Genomic DNA, 19,545 nt, shown 5'->3' with positions numbered 1-19,545 from the left:
CAGGTCACGATCTCACGGTCCCTGAGTTCGAGCCCCGCGTCAGGCTCTGGGCTGATGGCTCAGAACCTGGAGCCTACTTCTGATTCTGTGTCTCCCTCTCTCTCTGACCCTTCCCCGTTCATGCTCTGTCTCTCTCTGTCTCAAAAATAAACTAAGAAAAAAAAAAAAATCCAAAGTGATAGCAAATCAGGTGCCCGCGAGCTTCATCTTCATTCATTTATTCATTCATTCATTCGTCCAACAAATGATAGACGGCACAGAGTGCCATTTTAGGCCCTGATGAAGCCAGACAAGTTCCCTGCTCTCATTCCAGCAAACGTTTTGTTGGTGATATGCTTTTGCTGTGTCATGGGGCTTCGTTTATAACTGTGAGACTTTAAAAGTGGAGACTCATAAGAAGAGAAAGTTATAGGGGCGCCTGGGTGGCGCAGTCGGTTAGGCGTCCGACTTCAGCCAGGTCACGATCTCACCGTCCGTGAGTTCGAGCTCTGCGTCGGGCTCTGGGCTGATGGCTCGGAGCCTGGAGCCTGTTTCCGATTCTGTGTCTCCCTCTCTCTCTGCCCCTCCCCCGTTCATGCTCTGTCTCTCTCCCAAAAATAAAAATAAAACGTTGAAAAGAAAAAAAAAGAAGAGAAAGTTATATGTGCATTTATGTATACGTGGATATGTGTGTGTGTGTGTATCTGTGCCAAAATGGAACACATATATTTGCTAAACGTATTTATATATATATGTATGTGTATATATATATTTATGTATATACACATACACATATATATTATGTATATTATATTATGTATATTATATATATATAATATTATGTATATTATATATATAAATATATATATATACACACATGTACATATATATACATACACACACACACACACACACACACACACATATATATATGTATATACATATATACATATATATATATGTACACCAAAACGGAATCAAACTATGCAGTTCTTTGGCAACCTGTTAATGTAATTATTTTTCTCTCGTCTTTTCAATGATATTAAACACTTCCACCGTATTTTTAATGGCTGAATACAGTCCGTTGCATGGCCGGGCCATGATTTATTTAACCAGATTCTTCTTAGGAACATTTAGATTGCTTCCATCTTCTGCTATTTAAATAAAACAGTGAGGGCCTTCCTTGCTTTAAATATTTTTAAATACCCGTCATTATTTTGCCAGGATAAAGTCCTAAAGTATTTACTATTTCAGAAGTTTGGCAGAATTTTAAGGCTGTTGATACACGTTGCCAAACTGCTTACTATAAATAGGTGCGTTTACTGGCAGCAGTTTTCCTTTATCTCAGGAGTAAAGACCAATATGATAGTCTGGATTTTTTTTAAAAAAGCTTAATATTACTATTAAGTGTTAAAACTATTCAGCGTTGAATAAATGAAACCCGAGAAAGAAAAAGGAGCCTTGTGGATTTTATTTTGGTTTTCTCATTAGTTTCTGCGAGTGAGTTTCGACCATGTGGCGTGATCTTACCCTGACCCTTATTTTTTTTTTTTTTTTTTTTTCAACGTTTATTTATTTTTGGGACAGAGAGAGACAGAGCATGAACGGGGGAGGGGCAGAGAGAGAGGGAGACACAGAATCGGAAACAGGCTCCAGGCTCTGAGCCATCCGCCCAGAGCCTGACGCGGGGCTCGAACTCACGGACCGCGAGATCGTGACCTGGCTGAAGTCGGACGCTTAACCGACTGCGCCACCCAGGCGCCCCTACCCTGACCCTTATTAATGTTACTTTCCATTTCTTTTCACCCACACCATTTAATTTGAGCAGCTCTGGAACAATTACTTCCATTTGGCGGTAGCGTTTCTCACCCACGAGTCCCTTCAACTTGAAACCTTCTCTCAAGCCAAGCGCAACAAAATTGTCAAAAAGTAAGTGTCCCCTTAAAACTTGTTTACGGTTGGGAGGATGACTCTTCCATTTGTATTCAGAGCAAGAATTTTGGTATCCCAGAAATTAACTGGATAGAGTCCCTCCCTGGCCCCCCATCCCCGCAAGGTGTTAGCGAGATAGGTTTTTTTTTTTAATTTTTTTTTTAATTTCAAAAATGTTTTTATCTATTTTTGAGAGAGAGAGAGATCAAGTGTGACAGGGGAAGGGCAGGGAGAGAGGGAGACACAGAGCCTGATGTGGGCCTCAAACTCGTGAACCATGAGATCGTGACCTGAGCTGAAGTGGAACGCTTAACTGACTGAGCCACCCAGGTGCCCCGTGAGATAGGTCTTAATGTAATTATTTTATAGGCTTTAAATTTCCTCTGATTCACATCTCTTTTCTCAAGGCCCCCTTCATTTTCCCATCAACCGTTGCATTTTTTTTTTTTTTAACTGGAACTTGGAGAGGCACCAAGGCTTGCCAGGACTCCAGTCTCCAGGAACAGCTGCCCACCTGCTGGCAGCTTACCCAAATTGCAGGCACAGCGCCCCTCCCACTCAGGCATCACAAAGCAAGGTCCTCTGGCCCCACTGTTTTACCTCTCAGTCACTTCAGCAGAGGAGCCAAAACTAACACATCACCTAAAATGGCCCTCCACATTCCTGGCTGGGGGATTCAACAGGGACATATGTGCAAGAGTGATGAGAGATTTAAGGAAGCTTTCCATTGCTTTCCTTTCCGGTCTGTTTCAGAGTTCACAGGGAGCCTGGAAACTCAAGGCTGTGTAGTTTAATACAACGCGAGAAATTTACCATTGAAAGGCTGCGAAATTTGAGTTCTGATCCCTTGCTGGGATGTCTGGGATTCTAGGCAAATTATCTACCTCTGGGTTCTCCCGAAAACACTGAGATTGTTGGCTAAGAGACTGAGATTTCAATCTCAAAGATAAGACTAAATCAGGTTTTGTAGATTTCCCTGCAGCAGGTATAAAGAATTGAGTTTCAAGATGATAATACCTGCATCTCATTCTTTAGATTATCTTAAATGACATAACGTCTTTCAAAGATGGATTTGATATTGGTCAAACAATCAAAAGTGAAGTTAGGTGACACCAAGTCTGATAAATAAAGTGGCTAGTTATGCTTAATAGCCTAAGGGTTTTGATCAAAGGGAAGTCTATGTAAAATATATATGCATATGGGCAAAGATGTACCTTGGGAAAACATTTTTATTAATGTTATACCAACACGAATTGTTTCTTTCCTCAGGATTTCTCTTATTTTCAGTAGAATTAGCATCAATAGCAGTATTAACAAACAATAGGAATAGTTAATCATTTATTCTTTATTATGTGCCAGACATTAACTAACATACGCTTACCCAATGTAAATAATAAAATGGGGTATTTTTGTGAAAATGGAATCGTAAGAGAAATTTGTTTTGTTGCTGTTGTTGTTTTAAACACAAAGTTTTTAAAGATTTTTATACTGGTTTCTGCAGGCATTTACAAAGGTGGAATTTAAAAACAATGTTTGATGCAATGGGTATAAAATGGGTAGCATGGGTATAAAATGGAGAATGGTGGCCACAGCATGGGCCATGGGTCCATATTAGAGTTCCCTGGGAACGTTGGCCACATCTACCCTTGGCCCACCCTATTTCTGTTTTTCCAAGCCCCCAGCGTCTTTGGTGTGTGATGTGGGGTAGCCTCAGGCCTATGTTTTCTGTAAGAGATACCCAGGGGATTTTGATTCATCCATCCCCAGCCACGAACCACTGAATAGATCCATGGTTTCTCTCTTTCTTTTATCTTTTTCGTTATTGATTCCTGTAAGGAAACTTCTCAGAAATTATTTTTCTAATCCCACTCCCCACCCGCCCCATGAAACATTAATACCACAGATACGCTGCATATCTGATTAGGTACTATATGTATATTTGTACTCTGTCCATAAGAATAGTAAGCCTTCTTTGCCCCCAAGGACCAACTTTCACCCCTCTGGGGACCATCTAGAGCTTCTCAACGTGAGTCCTTTGTAGAACATACTGGTGTGGATGTGAGTTTTTCAAATAAAAATGTATGAAGTCAGCATATTTGTTAGACATCAGTCACATTACCATATAAATCATACCCCTTTTCTCTCTCTCTTCACTAGTGCTTGTTATATTTTCTTTTGTTTCTCTGCTTGACAGCAGCCAGAATATCCCTCACCCTTCTCTCTTCAGTAAGTTTGACAGTTTCATTTCTCAGTTATTTTTCTGCATTTGCATTTGGCCTCCTCCTGCTAGTTAAGGCCCTTCTCCATGTGGCCTCGTTCTCTTTGGGGGCTCATTTCGGTATTGACTGTGGCCTTGCCTCGAACCTGTCTTAAAGGTGGCCCTAGAGAGGCACAGGCTGTTTTCACAGGCCTCATCATTTTCATTTCCACCTCAGATCTTTCTCTTGTTTATGATCTTCTTCCTAGATATGGGGACATGAGAAAGGAAATCGGCTTTAGAATCCGGGACATGTGGTATAACCTGGGTGAGTGTATGACCTTGACCCGTACAACTCCCATGTAATAAGCATCCCACGATGGGTTCTTTCCTATTTTAACTCCCAGTAACCCTGACATGTATTTGCCTGTGTGTCTAGAAGGGAAAGTTGACTTGTCGGTCTTTCATTATAACATCCATATGTTATCAGAAGACGATGTTGTTTAGTCACTCACTTCTGAATTTGAGTTGATTTACCCACATGACCTTTTCCTTTTCTTCCGTAGAGGAAGGTGGGAACACTTTACTGCCACTGAAATCACTTTTTAATATCCCCGCTTACTTTCATTTCAGGTCCCCACAAAATCAAATTTATCCCCTCCATGGTGGGTCCCATTCTGGAGGTCACACTGACCCCCGAAGTAGAGCTCCGGAAAGCCACCATCCCCATTTTCTTTGACATGATGCAGTGTGAGTTCAACTTCAGCGGAAACGGCAATTTCCATATGGTAAGGAGTGGCAGAACTTGAATCTTACTAATGTGCAGATAGTTGACTCTTGCTTAGTTTCTTTCTCCACCGAGAAGCAGTAGCCTGAATTATACAAACCGAAGTTGCTTTAAAAACTTTATTTGCTTTTCACGCCGTAAAGCAGTGAGAGGGAGAATCAGATATTTCTCCACGTGGCCTGGAAACCCTTTTCACTGCATGTGTTTAACTATCTCTGGGTAATTAAAATTTGACATCATGCGTTTTTGTTTTTGTTTTTTTTTTTTTAATTTTTTTTTTCCCACGTTTTTATTTTTATTTTTGGGACAGAGAGAGACAGAGCATGAACGGGGGAGGGGCAGAGAGAGAGAGGGAGACATAGAATCGGAAACAGGCTCCAGGCTCTGAGCCATCAGCCCAGAGCCCGACGCGGGGCTCGAACTCGCAGACCGCGAGATCGTGACCTGGCTGAAGTCGGACGCTTAACCGACTGCGCCACCCAGGCGCCCCTTGACATCATGCGTTTTAATCCCGCCGGTTGCAGTGTAGCTGAGAACATAATGCAGTGGGTTGGGGAAAAGATGCTGAGGCCTCTCTGGTTTTGAGGTCTCTCTCAATTTGCGTGTCTTTCCCATGCCTCAGTTTCCTTATCTATAGAGTGCTTTGGAACTGAAGAGGTCTTGTAGCTGTGAAGTTCTGCAAAAGCAAATTCCATTGCCAAGACTTAGCCGAGAAAAAAAATAAAATAGATAATTAGAATTATTAGGATTAGTCAAAACAGGAAAATAATATTGGGGGAATTTTTTTTTTCCAAATGTAAAGCAAAGGACAAAGTAACATGAGACTCGTCTAGAGAGTTTTGATGGGGCTCTGGTACCTGATTAATGGATGACATGAATTATGATCTTCCCTATAATATGTTGGAAAGTGTTCACAGTTCAATAAAGGAGCTGTGTCAAATCTAGAAAGGTTGGCGGGGCGTCTTTCGTGGCTTCTTCGAAGGGTATCTGGCGTTCTCCTGGGAAATTCTAACTCTGCTTTCAGTTTGAGAATGAGCTGATCACAAAGCTGGACCAAGAGGTAGAAGGGGGCAGAGGAGATGAACAATACAAGGTCCTTCTGGAAAAATTGTGAGTATTACAGAAACAAAGCCTCCAAGTTGACGCGTCATGTAGCGAGGGAGAGAAGCAGGCTTCTGCAGCACGGACAGCCTAGTCGAGGAGTCCCGGGAAGCTCTGGGGTCACCGCCACAAATGGTCCTGGGGGGGGGGGGGGGTGGGTTGTGGGGGGGGTTAATGGAGTTTACACCATCCACTGTTGACATTTGTTTGTCTGATGTGAGTCAAATGTCCGTGTTTTCCTGGCCAGCCCGGCCCCTCGAGAGCAGAGCAGATGGAAGGTGGAGGGGGGCGGGGGATATATAGAGCGATGGCATTTTGCCCAGTGTTTGAATTGCTGAACTTCACCAAAAGTGCTATCGCCTCTAATTATAGCTTCAAAGCACCATTTAAAGGAGGAAGGAAAAAACATTTCAAAGTCCACTTTACCTTTAAAAATACCTTATGCCCTGTAGAGGGCCTCTAAGAACACCTGTTACATCTCCAGCCAGGCTGGTCGTTGCACTGCCCTACGCACCTCCCCCACATCCAACATTTTTATTCTCTCTCTGTGGTTACTCCCTACCCCCCCACACCTACCCCGCACACCCCTCCTGCCCTCTGAATTCTCCTTTGCTCAAATGGAATTACAGTGTAAAAGTGTGGTTCAAAACACTTGGAATTTGGAGTTAAAGAAACCTTCAAATCCCTTTTTCTCCATATTCTAGAAACGTGCCTTCGGACAAGTGTTCTAATCTCTCCGATGGCCCTCTTTTTTTTCATCTACACTAACAGCATGTACACTTTGGTAAGAGTTGAGGTGTAAATGAGGTGATGCATCAGAATAGTGTCTATTACAGAGCCCATGCTGACTGAGCGTCCCTGCTCTGGGTTTGTGCTGGTCACTGCTGTCATCCTCACGTCCTCCGTCGTCCACGGCGCTCACTATCCTAGACTAGTCATTTCTTGTGTCCTCTGAGCCTTTGTGATTTTGACCAGCTGTGTCACCTGTTGATTGGGTATGCGCCCCGGTCGCTTCGTTGGCCACCTCTTTTGTGGGTGTGGCTCGTACTAGACCGTGCTTGAGGATGGGTACTCCCAAGGTCGTTTTCTTCTTCTTTTTTTTTTTTTTTTTAAGATTTAAAAAGCCAGAACACTGGGTGCTCAGGAATGGAGCTGAATTGATAACTCAGCTGTATTTTCTTTTCTTTTTTTTTTTAATGTTTATGTTTCAAGAGACAGAGCGTGAGTGGGCGAGGGACAGAGAGAGGGACAGAGGGAGACACAGAATCTGAAGCAGGGTCCAGGCTTCGAGCTGTCAGCACAGAGCCCGACACAGGGCTTGAACTCAGAAACCAGGAGATCATGACCTGAGCCAAAGTCGGACGTCTAACCGACTGAGCCACTCAGGTGCCCCTCAGATATATTTTCAAGAACCAAACGTCTTTCTTGTTTCATTTTTAATGGATGACAAGACCCATTTGTTGATCTTTTCATCCCATTTCCATTAAGTCCACCTGTTTGAGTTACCTACTTGCCACATAATCACTTTTGTGATTCAGATCTCATAAGGGGATTAAATGGAGAAATTATGTACATATACACGTACACAGTTTACAAATGATAAACTATCCATTTTTTAAATCCCAAGCTGACTTTTCACTATATGATATTTTGTTTGTTTGTTTGTTTCATTCTTTCCGAGTCTCAGAACAATTTGACTATACAAATCTCCAGTGCTCAAGAATAATCCTAAAGTCTGGGCTAATTCTTTGAACCCATTCCTTTCTCTTTTTTCCTCTTGTTCTCTGAGTGTTTTTTTCCAGTTGTCAAATCTAAGAAGCCCCTATAGAAGCTTTTCTCTGTTTGAGTCCAACAAAATAGGATTCATACCAAGCCTCAGTTTATTTATTTACAATTTTGTAGTTTTGTGGCGGTGGCGGTTAAATAGCACTTTTGTCCGAAGAGCCACATGTCTGGATGTGCACTAGATTCCTTGTTTCCTCTAGACCGGGCATCGATCCAAGGCTTTGCAAAACGTCCACAGGATACCCCGAAGTGCTAGGCCTTAGGGAGAATAAAGCCATAGGAAAGATGGTCTCTTTCAACTTCAGTTAGAGTGATCAGATAGCATACACACACCTTTGGGGCAAAGGTTTCCATTTCTGTGGCGTCGACAAAAGACAAAAAACGAAGACAGATAGAAGCTGAAAGATGGGCATTGTGGGCTGGGGTTGTAAGTGACAGTGGGATTTGAGCCACAGCCCTGAAGACAACATAGAACTTGAGCCACCAGGAGGTACAGCGTAAGAGAAGGCGCCCGAGAGAGAGGCTGGGATTACTTAAAGGGTGTGTTTCTCCTAGCCTGGGGCCCCCTGCTGCTAGGACCTTGGACAGCGCTCATGAACGGTGCTGGAATGACAGAGTACGGAACGCGGGCATTTGTCTCTACTTCCACCCTTCCAGGCTCCTAGAACATTGCCGGAAACATAAATACCTCTCCAGCTCTGGAGAAGTGTTTGCGCTCCTGGTCAGCAGCCTGTTGGAGAACCTCTTGGACTACAGAACCATTATCATGCATGACGAGAGCAAGGAGAACCGCATGAGCTGTACCGTTAACGTGCTGGTAGGTCCCAAGACCCTGGGTTGGCGAGAGGGCATTGCAGGGCCAGCCCCACAAGCACAGCTCAGCTCTGAGTCGGTCTCACAGGCACAGAGGTGCCCTGAGGCCACCTTTACAGAGTCTGTGTCCTGCTGAGTCTAATGGGAGCAGCTGACTCAGCTTTGGACTCAGATATCAGCTGCCACACAGACCTGGAGAATAAAAGTGGACACAGGGATAGAAAATGCCACATTAGCTCTTAACTCAGCTCTTACTTGAAGGCCATCTTTCACCTGTTTCTGTGTCTTGTTTATATCTGGTTGCTTTATTGTTTGGAAATATTGGGCATAGGTGAATATGCATCAGAAACCCTGTACCATGAGGGGAAAGTCATGGAATCCTCATGGTGCCAGAGCTCTGTGGTCTTGCCTTTCCGAGATATACGTAACTGGGACCACCGACCTCAGAAGCGTAGGCTGCCATGAATTCCTCTGCTTAATAGACAGGAAGAACCTGGCACCACTGACTGCCTGAGAAAGAAGAGACCATCAGTTGACTTGAGTATCAGTTGGCTATTTGTTCACTTAGAGGATTTCCCTCATGTTTTTTAGACGAACGGCCCTAAAAACGTTCTGCAGTTTATCTTCTTTATAAACGATCACTTCCTTTCTTTGTAGGGGTATTTGTTAAAGGGTAAAATTAAGTCTGGAAAAGTGACTCTGTTAAAAAGCAAAAGTCGGGGCGCCTGGGTGGCGCAGTCGGTTAAGCGTCCGACTTCAGCCGGGTCACGATCTCGCGGTCCGTGAGTTCGAGCCCCGCGTCAGGCTCTGGGCTGATGGCTTGGAGCCTGTTTCTGATTCTGTGTCTCCCTCTCTCTGCCCCTCCCCCGTTCATGCTCTGTCTCTCTCTGTCCCCAAAATAAAAAGAAAATAAACGTTGAAAAAAAAAAAATTAAAAAAAAAAAAAAAGCAAAAGTCGTGGTTTGGCCATTTTTGATAACCTTTGGTTGACATCGGTATTTTTGACTCCCTTTTCTCGGTAGAATTTTTACAAAGAAAAGAAGAGAGAGGACATATACATAAGGTAAGCTGAAGGAGATTTCTGCTTTTGCCATTTATGCCATGGCTTTATTATTTATTTCTTCAGTTAACAAATACTAAGTCCCAACACCACGCTTGCTGCTTTGAGAGACACCAAAAAGTGTGTCATCTGCCCCGGGCCCCCCCAAAAGGGTAAACTCTCTAGACAGATATGGAAGCACAGTACATAGGGAGACTGGTGTCGCGATTCCAGGAAAAGATAGAAGACTGGCCAGAGCAGTCGGGAAGCAGTCAGCAGAGGCATGGTCATGTGCCTTCCTGTCCAGGACTGCTGAAGTCCTGACCACAAAACGAACTTGGATTTAAACTGTATGTATTTTCTTAGGGAGAGATTCCATAGTTCTTATTAGCTTCTCGGCGGGGGGGGGGGGTCCGTGGCAATTTTTTTTTTTAATGTTTATTTATGTTTGAGAGAGAGAGAACGCAAGCAGGGGAGGGGCAGAGAGAGAGGGGGAGACACAGAATCCGAAGCAGGCTCCAGGCTCCGAGCTGTCAGCACAGAGTCCTATGCGGGACTCGAACCCACGATCCGTGACATCATGACCTGAGCTGAAGTCGGACGCTTAACCGACCGAGCCACCCAGGCGCCCCATGACGCTAAAAAAAGAAAAAAATTAAGCATGCCTGTGTTAAACAAAAAGTACAGTAGAGTAGATGGAATGGGAAAGACACACAGGCAGGAAGCGGCACAGTGGGTTAAGTGGATGCGAAGACGGGAAGTAATAGATTCCTTGGTCTGTGAGAAGGAGGAGGGGAGAAAAGATGGGGAAGAGGCCGTGGTCTGGTTGCCTAATGAGGTGACCCTGAGCCCCAGAGCACCTCCTGTGTCCCCTTCTTACCAGGTACTTGTACAAGCTGCGGGATTTGCACCGAGACTCAGAGAACTACACAGAAGCCGCCTACACGCTTCTCTTACATGCTGAGCTTCTGCAGGTAAGTCGGTGGGGGAGGCTTTTTTCCACTGGGTGGGAGCCAACTGGCCAGCCCTTTGGGACCAAATCCCGCAGGCTTCCTGATTCTGACGGGAAAGAGCCTTGTCCAAGGGAGACCCCTGTAACCCAAGAGTTAGTCGAATACCATCTAAAACAAGCACAGCGAATTTCCTGACCAGTGCTGGGAAAATGTCGGTTATCATTTATTTAAAACTCCTTTGGAAGCAGAGCACAGCTCACAGGTCTCTAGTAATGGACAGTCTAACTGAAGAAACCAAACACGTTGATTAATATATGCAGCATATTCATAGATGTAAAAAAAAAATTGTGCCACTGTCAAGAAATAAGTTGCAAATGAACATAGCAGTACTTTCCTATTTATACTCTCTTACTGGGTAAAAGCGTGCCATGGATATAAGCACATCTGTACATCATGGTGTGTCATTATTCCTGGTCCCGACCAGTCCTCTAACTTTGGATTCTCGTATGAACCGCTTCTTTCAACGTCGCAGTGTCGGAGTGACCAATAGACAGCTCAACGCTTCACCCGGCAGTAACTGTTATTTCCCACTGTGGGTGGGGGATGATCCATTCCTACCTTCTCCTTTCTGCCCGTTTTACCGAAGCGCACCCCGGTCTACCCAGGCGCTCCGGCAAATACCTGTTGTAATCTTTTTTTTCACCGCCCGCCCCCCTGTCGTGGCTGAGCAAGAATCATGGGCCTGTAGAGTTAGCGAACACCTCTGTCAGGGCACAGACTTTGTGTGTGGGGAGGTGGGGGGCGGCAGTTAAGATTTAGTCTCTTAGAAAATTTGAAGTCTGTAGTACAGTATTGTTGTCTGTAATCATTATGCGTTAGATGTCCAGGATTTATTTATTCTCTGGCTGTACTGGTACCCTTCAAGAACATCTTCTTGATGCCTTGGTGCCTTCTGTTTGCATGTGTTTGGCTTTGTTAGGTTCCGTACATAAGAGATACCACATAGCATTCATATAGTATTTGCCTTTCTCGGTCTGGCTTGTTTCACTTAGCATAATGCCCTCAGGGTCCATCCATGTTGCCGGGGAAAGGCAGGATTTCCTTCTTTTCTCGTGGCTGAATGCTATCCGATTGCATACATCTTCCGCAGCTTCTTTATCCATGTATCGATACATTGCTAGACGCTTAGGTTGTTTCCTTGTCTTGGCTATTGTGAATCATGGTGCAGTGAACGCAGGAGCCTAGAGATCTTTTAGAGATCCTGATGTCATGTCCTTTCTATCCACTTTTATGTATTTGTTTATTTTAATGTTTATTTATTTTTGAGAGAGAGAGACAGAGCGTGAGTGGGGGAGGAGCAGAGCGAGAGGGAGACACAGAATCCGAAGCAGGCTCCAGGCTCCGAGCTGTCAGCACAGAGCCCGACGCGGGGCTCGAACCCACAAACTGTGAGATCGTGACCTGAGCCGAAGTCGGACACTTCACCGACTGAGCCACCCAGGCACCCCTTTTCTATCCACTTTTTTTTTTTTAAATCTCCATTGCTGTTGTCCTGGTCCATTGTCCCTCCCCTAGAGCACCATGATAGCCTCCTATCGTATCTCTTTGTCTCTGTTCTTGCCCCAGCAATTAATTTTCTTGTATAACTTAATTTTTATTTTATGCTAAAAGAACACAGGTACGTTGTTCTTAGCTCTGTGATTAAACACAGGACTCCTCTGCCTCACCACGTCCCCAGGGCAACCATTCACAATCCATATTCAAGTTCAGGGCGCTAAAAAGCTTATTGTTTGGGGGTGGGGGGTGGGGGAGGGCTGGTTGACTGTGGAATGATCACAAAGAGACTCCCGTGTGTCGGTGACCGTAGGTCTTTTCATTTGTGCTGCTCAGAAAGTTCAACACCCTACCCTGGCATAAAGAATGCGGGGTTGATGCAACTACGCCCCACCCAGGTAGCTACTGGATTTAGGGTGCCGTTTACGAAGTACGGTCCGTAATTTTCCTCACTGGGATGATAGTCCATCTTTATCACGTAGTAAAGGGCTATACAGGGCAAGTCTCTTTTGTAGATTTGCTCAACTTTTGCATGGTCCGAATGAGTACTCCATCCATGCAGCAGCACCACACTGCCCCATAGTATGTTTTACTCCCTGGTAGTTACTCTTCACGGCTGTTCTTTTTTTCCGAGTTTTCCACCCCATTCCTTTTGGTTTGTTTTTCCATAAGGACTTTGGAATCATGAAATTTAACCAGAGATCTAGGGAGAATTTCCATGCTTATGGAGTATCTGTTTTCTCATCCCAAAGCATGATAGGACTTTCCGTTTGTTTCCATTTGTCTGCTTTTGTGAATGTGGTAAACGTTTTCGGATGGAAGTCTTGCATATTCCTTGTTATGGTGATTCCCAAATACCTCTTCTCTTTACTTTAATTACGGCAAAATGCACATAACATAAAATGTATTGTTTGAACCATTTTTAAACCTTTCTGTAAACTTTTTGTTTTTAATGTTTATTTTTGAGAGAGAGAGCATGAGCAGGGGAAGGGCAGAGAGTGAGGGGGACGGAGGATCCGAAGTAAGCTCTGTGCTAACAGCAGTGAGCCGTGATGGGGGCTCAAACTCACGAACCATGAGATCATGACCTGAGCCGAAGTCGATGCTTAACTGACTGAGCCACCAGGCATCCCTATTTAAACCATTTTTAAGTGTACCATTCAGTTTCTTTATGTACATTCACGTTGTGGGAGCGCCTGGGTGGCTCAGTCAGTTGAGCCTACGACTTCGGCTCAGATCGTGATCTTACGGTTGGTAAGTTCGAGCCCTGCATTGGGATCCGTGCTGACAGCTCAGAGCCTGGAGCCTGCTTCAGATTCTGTGGCTCCCTCTCTCTCTGCCCCTCCCCTGCTCGTGCTTGCTCTCTCTCTCTTTCTCTCTCTCTCTCTCTGTCTCAAAAATAAACATTTAAAAATTTTTATTAAAAAAAATTACATTATTAAAATAAAAAGTACATTTTATTAAAAAGTACATAAAAAAAGTAATTTTTATTAAAAAAGTTGTGGTGCCTGGATTATCTTCTCATTTTGCGTTTTTTCTGTTGGGGTCTTCTATTTTTCAGAGTGGTCATCTATTTATAGGAAATTCGTCTCTAAATTATTTCTGAGTTTGTTAATTTTTGTGCCGCTACTTAATTCTGTCACTGTCGGGGGTAGTTTTTCTGTTGACATGCTTTATGAAGGGATGGATTATGAAGAATAGAGTCTTGGTCTATACACAGTGATAGGTGTACCCGGGTCCTCCTGCCCACTGTTATACTTCTAATTTTTTTCTTTCATCCAATTGTCTGAGTGACACTTTCACTGAACGGCAGTTTTCCTGGTCGGCACCCTCGCCTTTTTCCTAACTTTTCACGTTCAGCGTGACACTTGTTTTGAAGCTGGCATGTGCCTTTTGGGGGGAGGGGGTAATTTTTGTGCTTAATAAATAATCTAAACACTGCAATACGGCCAAGTTGAAAATATACACAAATTTGACTTTTACTAGCTGAATACTTGTTACATCGATCTCCTTTGATTAATTGACTTAGTTAATCACCGCGTTATGTTAATTTCTTTTGTTCCTTTTGTTTGTTTTTCAGTGGTCTGACAAGCCCTGTGTACCCCATTTGCTTCAGAGGGACAGTTACTATGTTTATACCCAGCAAGAGCTCAAAGAAAAGCTGTATCAAGAGATCATTTCATACTTTGACAAAGGCAAAGTGAGTTTGGTTTTTGTTTGTTTTTTTTTTTCGTAGTAGGGGAGGGAAGAAATTGGCTGCAATACTGCAATGCCGTTCTGATGCTAACTACCCACGGTTAGCACAGACCCCTCAGGTGAAGGAGATAGTCACCAGTAAAACAGCCCTCGCTTTAGACAACCAGCCACAGTTTGGGGGACCCTGGACCACCCACACGTATGATCAGCTGACAATAAATTTGAGCGGAGAGGGTCCTATGACGCCCTCAAATTTGATAATATGCCAGAGCAACTAACACAACTTGGTAAAGTGCTGTGCTTAAGATTACGAGTTTTATCTCAAAGGGCCCAAATCAGAACCAGCCAAGTGAAGAAACACACAGGACACGGTCTAGGAGCGTCCCCAATGCAGGGCTTCTGTGTCCTCTCCCTGTCGATTCAGGTCACATCACTCTCCTAGCAACGCGATGTGCTCACCATTCGGAATCTGACCTGAGCTCCTCCTGTGCATAGAGTCTTTTGCTGGGGTTGAAGGCTTCGTTAACTGACTCAGTGGCCACACGAGTGAACTCAGTGCCCAGCATCCCTCTCCTCCCTGGAGGTCAAGCTGATACCATGTAGTTCAAGGCCCCAGCCCTCTAATCCCATGGGCTGCGGTGCTGGCAAGGCCAGTGCCCATTCTGAGACAGACCACAGGCCCAGTGTGTGTCACCTCATTAGTAGAACTTCAGGTGTGGTCTGAGGGTCCCACCAGAAACAACAGAGTCACTCTCATCACTGGGGACATTCCAAGAGTTTAGAAGTCCCCTCTTAGGAACTCGGGACAGAGACTGCACGAATTATTTTCGAACAGTGACTCATGACTCACTCTTTTCTTATTCCCATGTGTCTCTTGGAATTCTGGTATTTTTCATGGGACAGGAAATGGAGAGAGAAATTGAAGAAGTCAGTAGACATCAGTTATCTTGAAGACGCGTAACCCCATGGAGAACGTACCGGGCGGCCCAGGGCCCGGCTCTCCATGACCCTAATTTCATCACTTAGGTATTGCTGAGTGCCAAGAGCCAGCACCGTCATTTTGAGTGCATTCTCTAGAGATTGTAGGCACATGGCATGCCTGGGTGGCTACTTGCCAGACTGCACAGGTAATAAGCAACCTGATTGCTCCAGGGACTCTCGGGAAGGTAAAATAAACATGTGACCTGGGCAGGAAATTGCGGAGTCTCTGGTGAACTGGAGGAAGCATGTTCAGCTGAAAGGCTTTAAAAAAAAATTTTTTTAACGTTTTATTTATTTTTGAGAGAGACAGAGACAGTGTGAGCGGGGGAGGGGCAGGGAGAGAGGGAGTCACAGAATCCGAAGCAGGCTCCAGGCTCCGAGCTATCAGCACAGAGCCCGATGCGGGGCTCGAACCCACGAACCGTGAGATCATGACCTGAGCCGAAGTTGGATGCTCAACCGACGGAGCCACCCAGGCGCCCCAACGTTTATTTATTTTTAAGAGACAGACAGAGTGTGAGCAGGGGAGGGGCAGAGAGACAGGGAGATACAGAATCCGAAGCAGGCTCCAGGCTCCGAGCTGTCAGCACAGAGCCTGATGCAGGGCTCGAACCCACCAGTCGTGAGATCATGACCTGAGCCAAAGTCGGACGCTTCACCGACTGAGCCACCCAGGCGCCCCTAGCTGAAAGGCTTTTACAATGGAGAAAATAGTATAGAAGGGATAACGGGGGCGGGGGGGAGGAAAAAACGGTGTGCTATCCAAACAAAACATCCTAGAGTTGACACGTTTCAGAGGTCTGGGTAGTTCTTACGGACTGCCACTTCTGGCCACTATTCCTGATTGATCAGTGCAACTTGTTAGTTAGAAATGGACAAATGAACAAGCCAACGCATCCTTCAGAATGGGAGAAGATATTTGCAAATGACATATCGGTTAAAGGGCTAGTATCCAAAATCTAGAAAGAACTTACCAAACTCCACACCTGAAAAACAATCCGGTTAAGAAATGGGCCCAAGACATGAATAGACTTCTTTTCCAAAGAAGACACATGAAAAGATGCTCAACATCATTCATCATCAGGGAAACTTGTATCAAAACTACGTTGAGATACCACTTCACATCTGTCAAAATGGCTCAGATCAACACAAGAAACAACAGAGGTTGGCGAGGATGCAGAGAAAGGGGAACCCTCCTTACCCTGTTGGTGGGAATGCAAACTGGTGAAGCCACTTTGGAAAACAGTATGGAGGTTCCTCAAAAACTTAAAAATAGAACTACCCCATGACCCAGCAATTTCACTACTGGATATTTCCCCAGTGGATACAAAAATACTGATTCCGAGGGACATATGCACCCTGATGTTTATAGCAGCACTATCAACAATAGCCAAATTATGGAAAGAGCACAAATGTCCATTGACTGATGAGTGGATAAAGAAGGCATGGCATATATATACAATGGAATATTACTCAGCCATCAAAAAGAGCGAAATCTTGCAACATTGTGGAGGGAGCTAGAGTGTATTATGCTGAGCAAAATAAATCAGTAGGAGAAAGACAAATACCATATTATTTCGCTCGTGTGTGGAATTTAAGAAGCAAAATAGATGAACATAGGGGGAAAACATAGACAAACCATAAAACAGACCCTTAGCTATGGGGAACAAATTGAGGATTGATGGGGAAGTGGGCGGGGGGTGGGATAAATGGGTGATGGGTATTAAGGGGGGGCACTTGTTGGGATGAGCACTGGGTGTTGTATGGAAGTGATGAATCACTAAATTCTATTCCTGAGACAAATATTACACTATATGTGAACTAACTGGAATTTAAATAAAAACTATAAGCAAACAAATTAATTTATAAAAGCCAGATAATCACCTTAATAAAATAGCTACCATCCATTTAGTACTGGTTACTCTTTTTGGTGATTTCCAGACTTCCCTTTCTAATTTAATTCTCCTTAAAACCCTATCAGGTAGATATTGTATCTTTTTTACAGGTGACAAACTTGAGGCCCAGAGGGCAAGTATATTTGCTCAAACACTTTGCTCTCTGCACCCCTTTGCCCTCTTAAACATCATTGAGGATCCCAAAGAGCTTTCTTCCCCCTGGATTATATTTATTGATACTTCTACTCTTAGAAATCGAAACAGAAAATCTTACAATATTTGCTTATTTGTTCTCTTAAGGCCATTTTTACTATTAATATAAATCATATCTATTAAAAATATATATTCCAGGGGTGCCTGGGTGGCTCAGTCAGTTGAGCGTTCGACTTCAGCTCAGGTCATGATCCCACAGTTTGTGGGTTCGAGCCCCACATCGGGCCCTGTGCTAACAGCTCGGAACCTGGAACCTGCTTCCAATCCCATGTCTCCCTCTCTCTCTGCCCCTCCCCCTGCTCGTGCTCTGTCTCTCTCTGTCTCTCAAAAATAAATTTAAAAATGTTAAAAAAAAAATAACTATACATTCCATAAAAATAGTGATTTGAGTAGCATCGTTTGACACGTTTGCAAATCTCTTCAGCATCTGGCTGAACAGGAGACAGCAGGATTCTCCTGTCTGCTTCCGTGTTCAGTCTCTCGCGGTATTTCACCTGTTGTCGTCCGTGGGAAACCCCCTTGTACAAGAGGATGGGGCTTGGGAAAGGCAAATAGCATTATTGTTACTAAGGCGATAACGTTGCCTTCTGGTCCCCCTAATAGGGTCTTGGGGACTCGCGGAGACCAGGGACCACACTGTGAGAAGCGCCGTGCTCGGCCATCTCCCTGCCTCTTACATAACTTAGCATTTGGAGAGAACTTCTCTGATACTGTTGACTGGCTTCCAGCTCCAGATTCACCTGATCTGGAATGGGTTCCATATGGCAGATTGCAGAGCCTTTGCAGGGTTCCAGGCACTGAAGTTTCAGAGGGGCCGAATTTGGCAAATGATTTTTAGAAGACTTAATTTTAAAAGGTGTTATAACCCTATGTGAACTGTCCCTACATTCCTTCAGCACCCAGAAACAATGGAACACAGCACCTGGTTAATAAGGATCAAGTAGGAAATTACCAGATGCTGTGTTATTTATAGTGTCCATCTAAGTGGCATTTCATGAACTATCAAAACGAACCGAGGGCTCAATCTGGGATGCCAGCCTCAGGCACCACATATGTGCAGTAGGCTGTAACTGAGACAGTCATAAATGGTTTAAAAAGGCATTTTTCTTAAAACTCCCGTTGGCTAAGTAGATAGTTTGGTTAGGAATAGGGAATCAGGGGTGCCTGGGGGGCTCAGTCGGTTAAGTGTCCGACTTCGGCTCCAGTCATGATCTCGCGGTTCATGGGTTCGAGCCCCGCGTCGGGTTCTGTGCTGACAGCTCAGAGCCTGGAGCCTGCTTCGGATTCTGTGTCTCCCTCTCTCTGTGCCCCTCCCCTGATGGCGCTCTGTCTCTTTCTCTCAAAAATGAATAAAAAGCATTAAAAAATTAAAAAAAAAATAGGGAATCAGTGCTCTAAATTAGAGAAACAGCTTCCCGAATTGCACGCAACAGTATGGTTAGCCCTTCTTCCATTTTCTTCTCCTCCCAAACATCCTTATTCAAAGCGCACACACACACACACACACACACACACACACACCCCAGAATCAGAACCAGAGCTCACACCAACTTCCTTTCCCCTCTGACAAGACTTCCATGCTTTCAAAACCCAGGTTTGGGAACTGGTTCCTCTCAACTCTCCGTGGTCTTTCGTGCTTTGCCCTTTCAATGCCGTATTGCGTTGTTTAAGACGCAAGGTATTCTTCATGTTCTTGCAAATAGAGTTATAGAAGACGTGGCCTGGAAAGCAGCCAAGATATAGTAGCGTCATCATGTCAGAAAAAGACAAAGGTTTGGTTGATCCAGGAGGTGAGGCGTGGTGAGAATGTCTGCAGAAACTCAACCCACCTGACTCCTTAGTCACTGTCAGCGACTCTCCCGTGACTTTCACAGAGGGACACCGACTGCTTTGTTCTCCGCTTGTAACCCTACCTTTCTTTTTCTGAAGATGTGGGAGAAGGCCATCAAACTGAGCAAAGAGTTGGCTGAGACCTACGAGAGCAAAGTATTCGACTACGAGGGCCTTGGCAACCTGCTGGTGAGTCCCGGTCAGAATATATCAAGCTTCCAGAAGGAGTGTGAAAATCAGCATTCAGGCACATGTTTTAGAACATTTGAGAAAGTCAAGATAAACAGCCT

The 19,545-nt window shown here is 44.5% G+C and overlaps 1 protein-coding gene across 3 annotated transcripts in view; it reads left to right on the top strand.

The window, feature by feature from the left end:
- Positions 1 to 19,545, top strand: part of DOCK5 (dedicator of cytokinesis 5) — a 227,698-nt gene that overhangs the window by 170,995 nt on the left and 37,158 nt on the right. For all 3 annotated transcript variants that reach the window (XM_045456779.1, XM_045456777.1, XM_045456778.1), the window contains 9 exons: positions 1,808 to 1,908; positions 4,378 to 4,436; positions 4,742 to 4,896; positions 5,920 to 6,005; positions 8,439 to 8,598; positions 9,617 to 9,657; positions 10,517 to 10,607; positions 14,221 to 14,340; positions 19,355 to 19,444. In XM_045456779.1, coding sequence (XP_045312735.1) covers positions 1,808 to 1,908; positions 4,378 to 4,436; positions 4,742 to 4,896; positions 5,920 to 6,005; positions 8,439 to 8,598; positions 9,617 to 9,657; positions 10,517 to 10,607; positions 14,221 to 14,340; positions 19,355 to 19,444 — 903 coding nt within the window. The remainder of the gene's footprint in view (positions 1 to 1,807; positions 1,909 to 4,377; positions 4,437 to 4,741; positions 4,897 to 5,919; positions 6,006 to 8,438; positions 8,599 to 9,616; positions 9,658 to 10,516; positions 10,608 to 14,220; positions 14,341 to 19,354; positions 19,445 to 19,545) is intronic.

Source organism: Leopardus geoffroyi, chromosome B1, assembly GCF_018350155.1.
Source record: "Leopardus geoffroyi isolate Oge1 chromosome B1, O.geoffroyi_Oge1_pat1.0, whole genome shotgun sequence".
Lineage (NCBI taxonomy): Eukaryota > Metazoa > Chordata > Mammalia > Carnivora > Felidae > Leopardus > Leopardus geoffroyi.
Note: the sequence above shows the minus strand (reverse complement) of the source record. Positions and strands in the feature narration are given on the sequence as shown.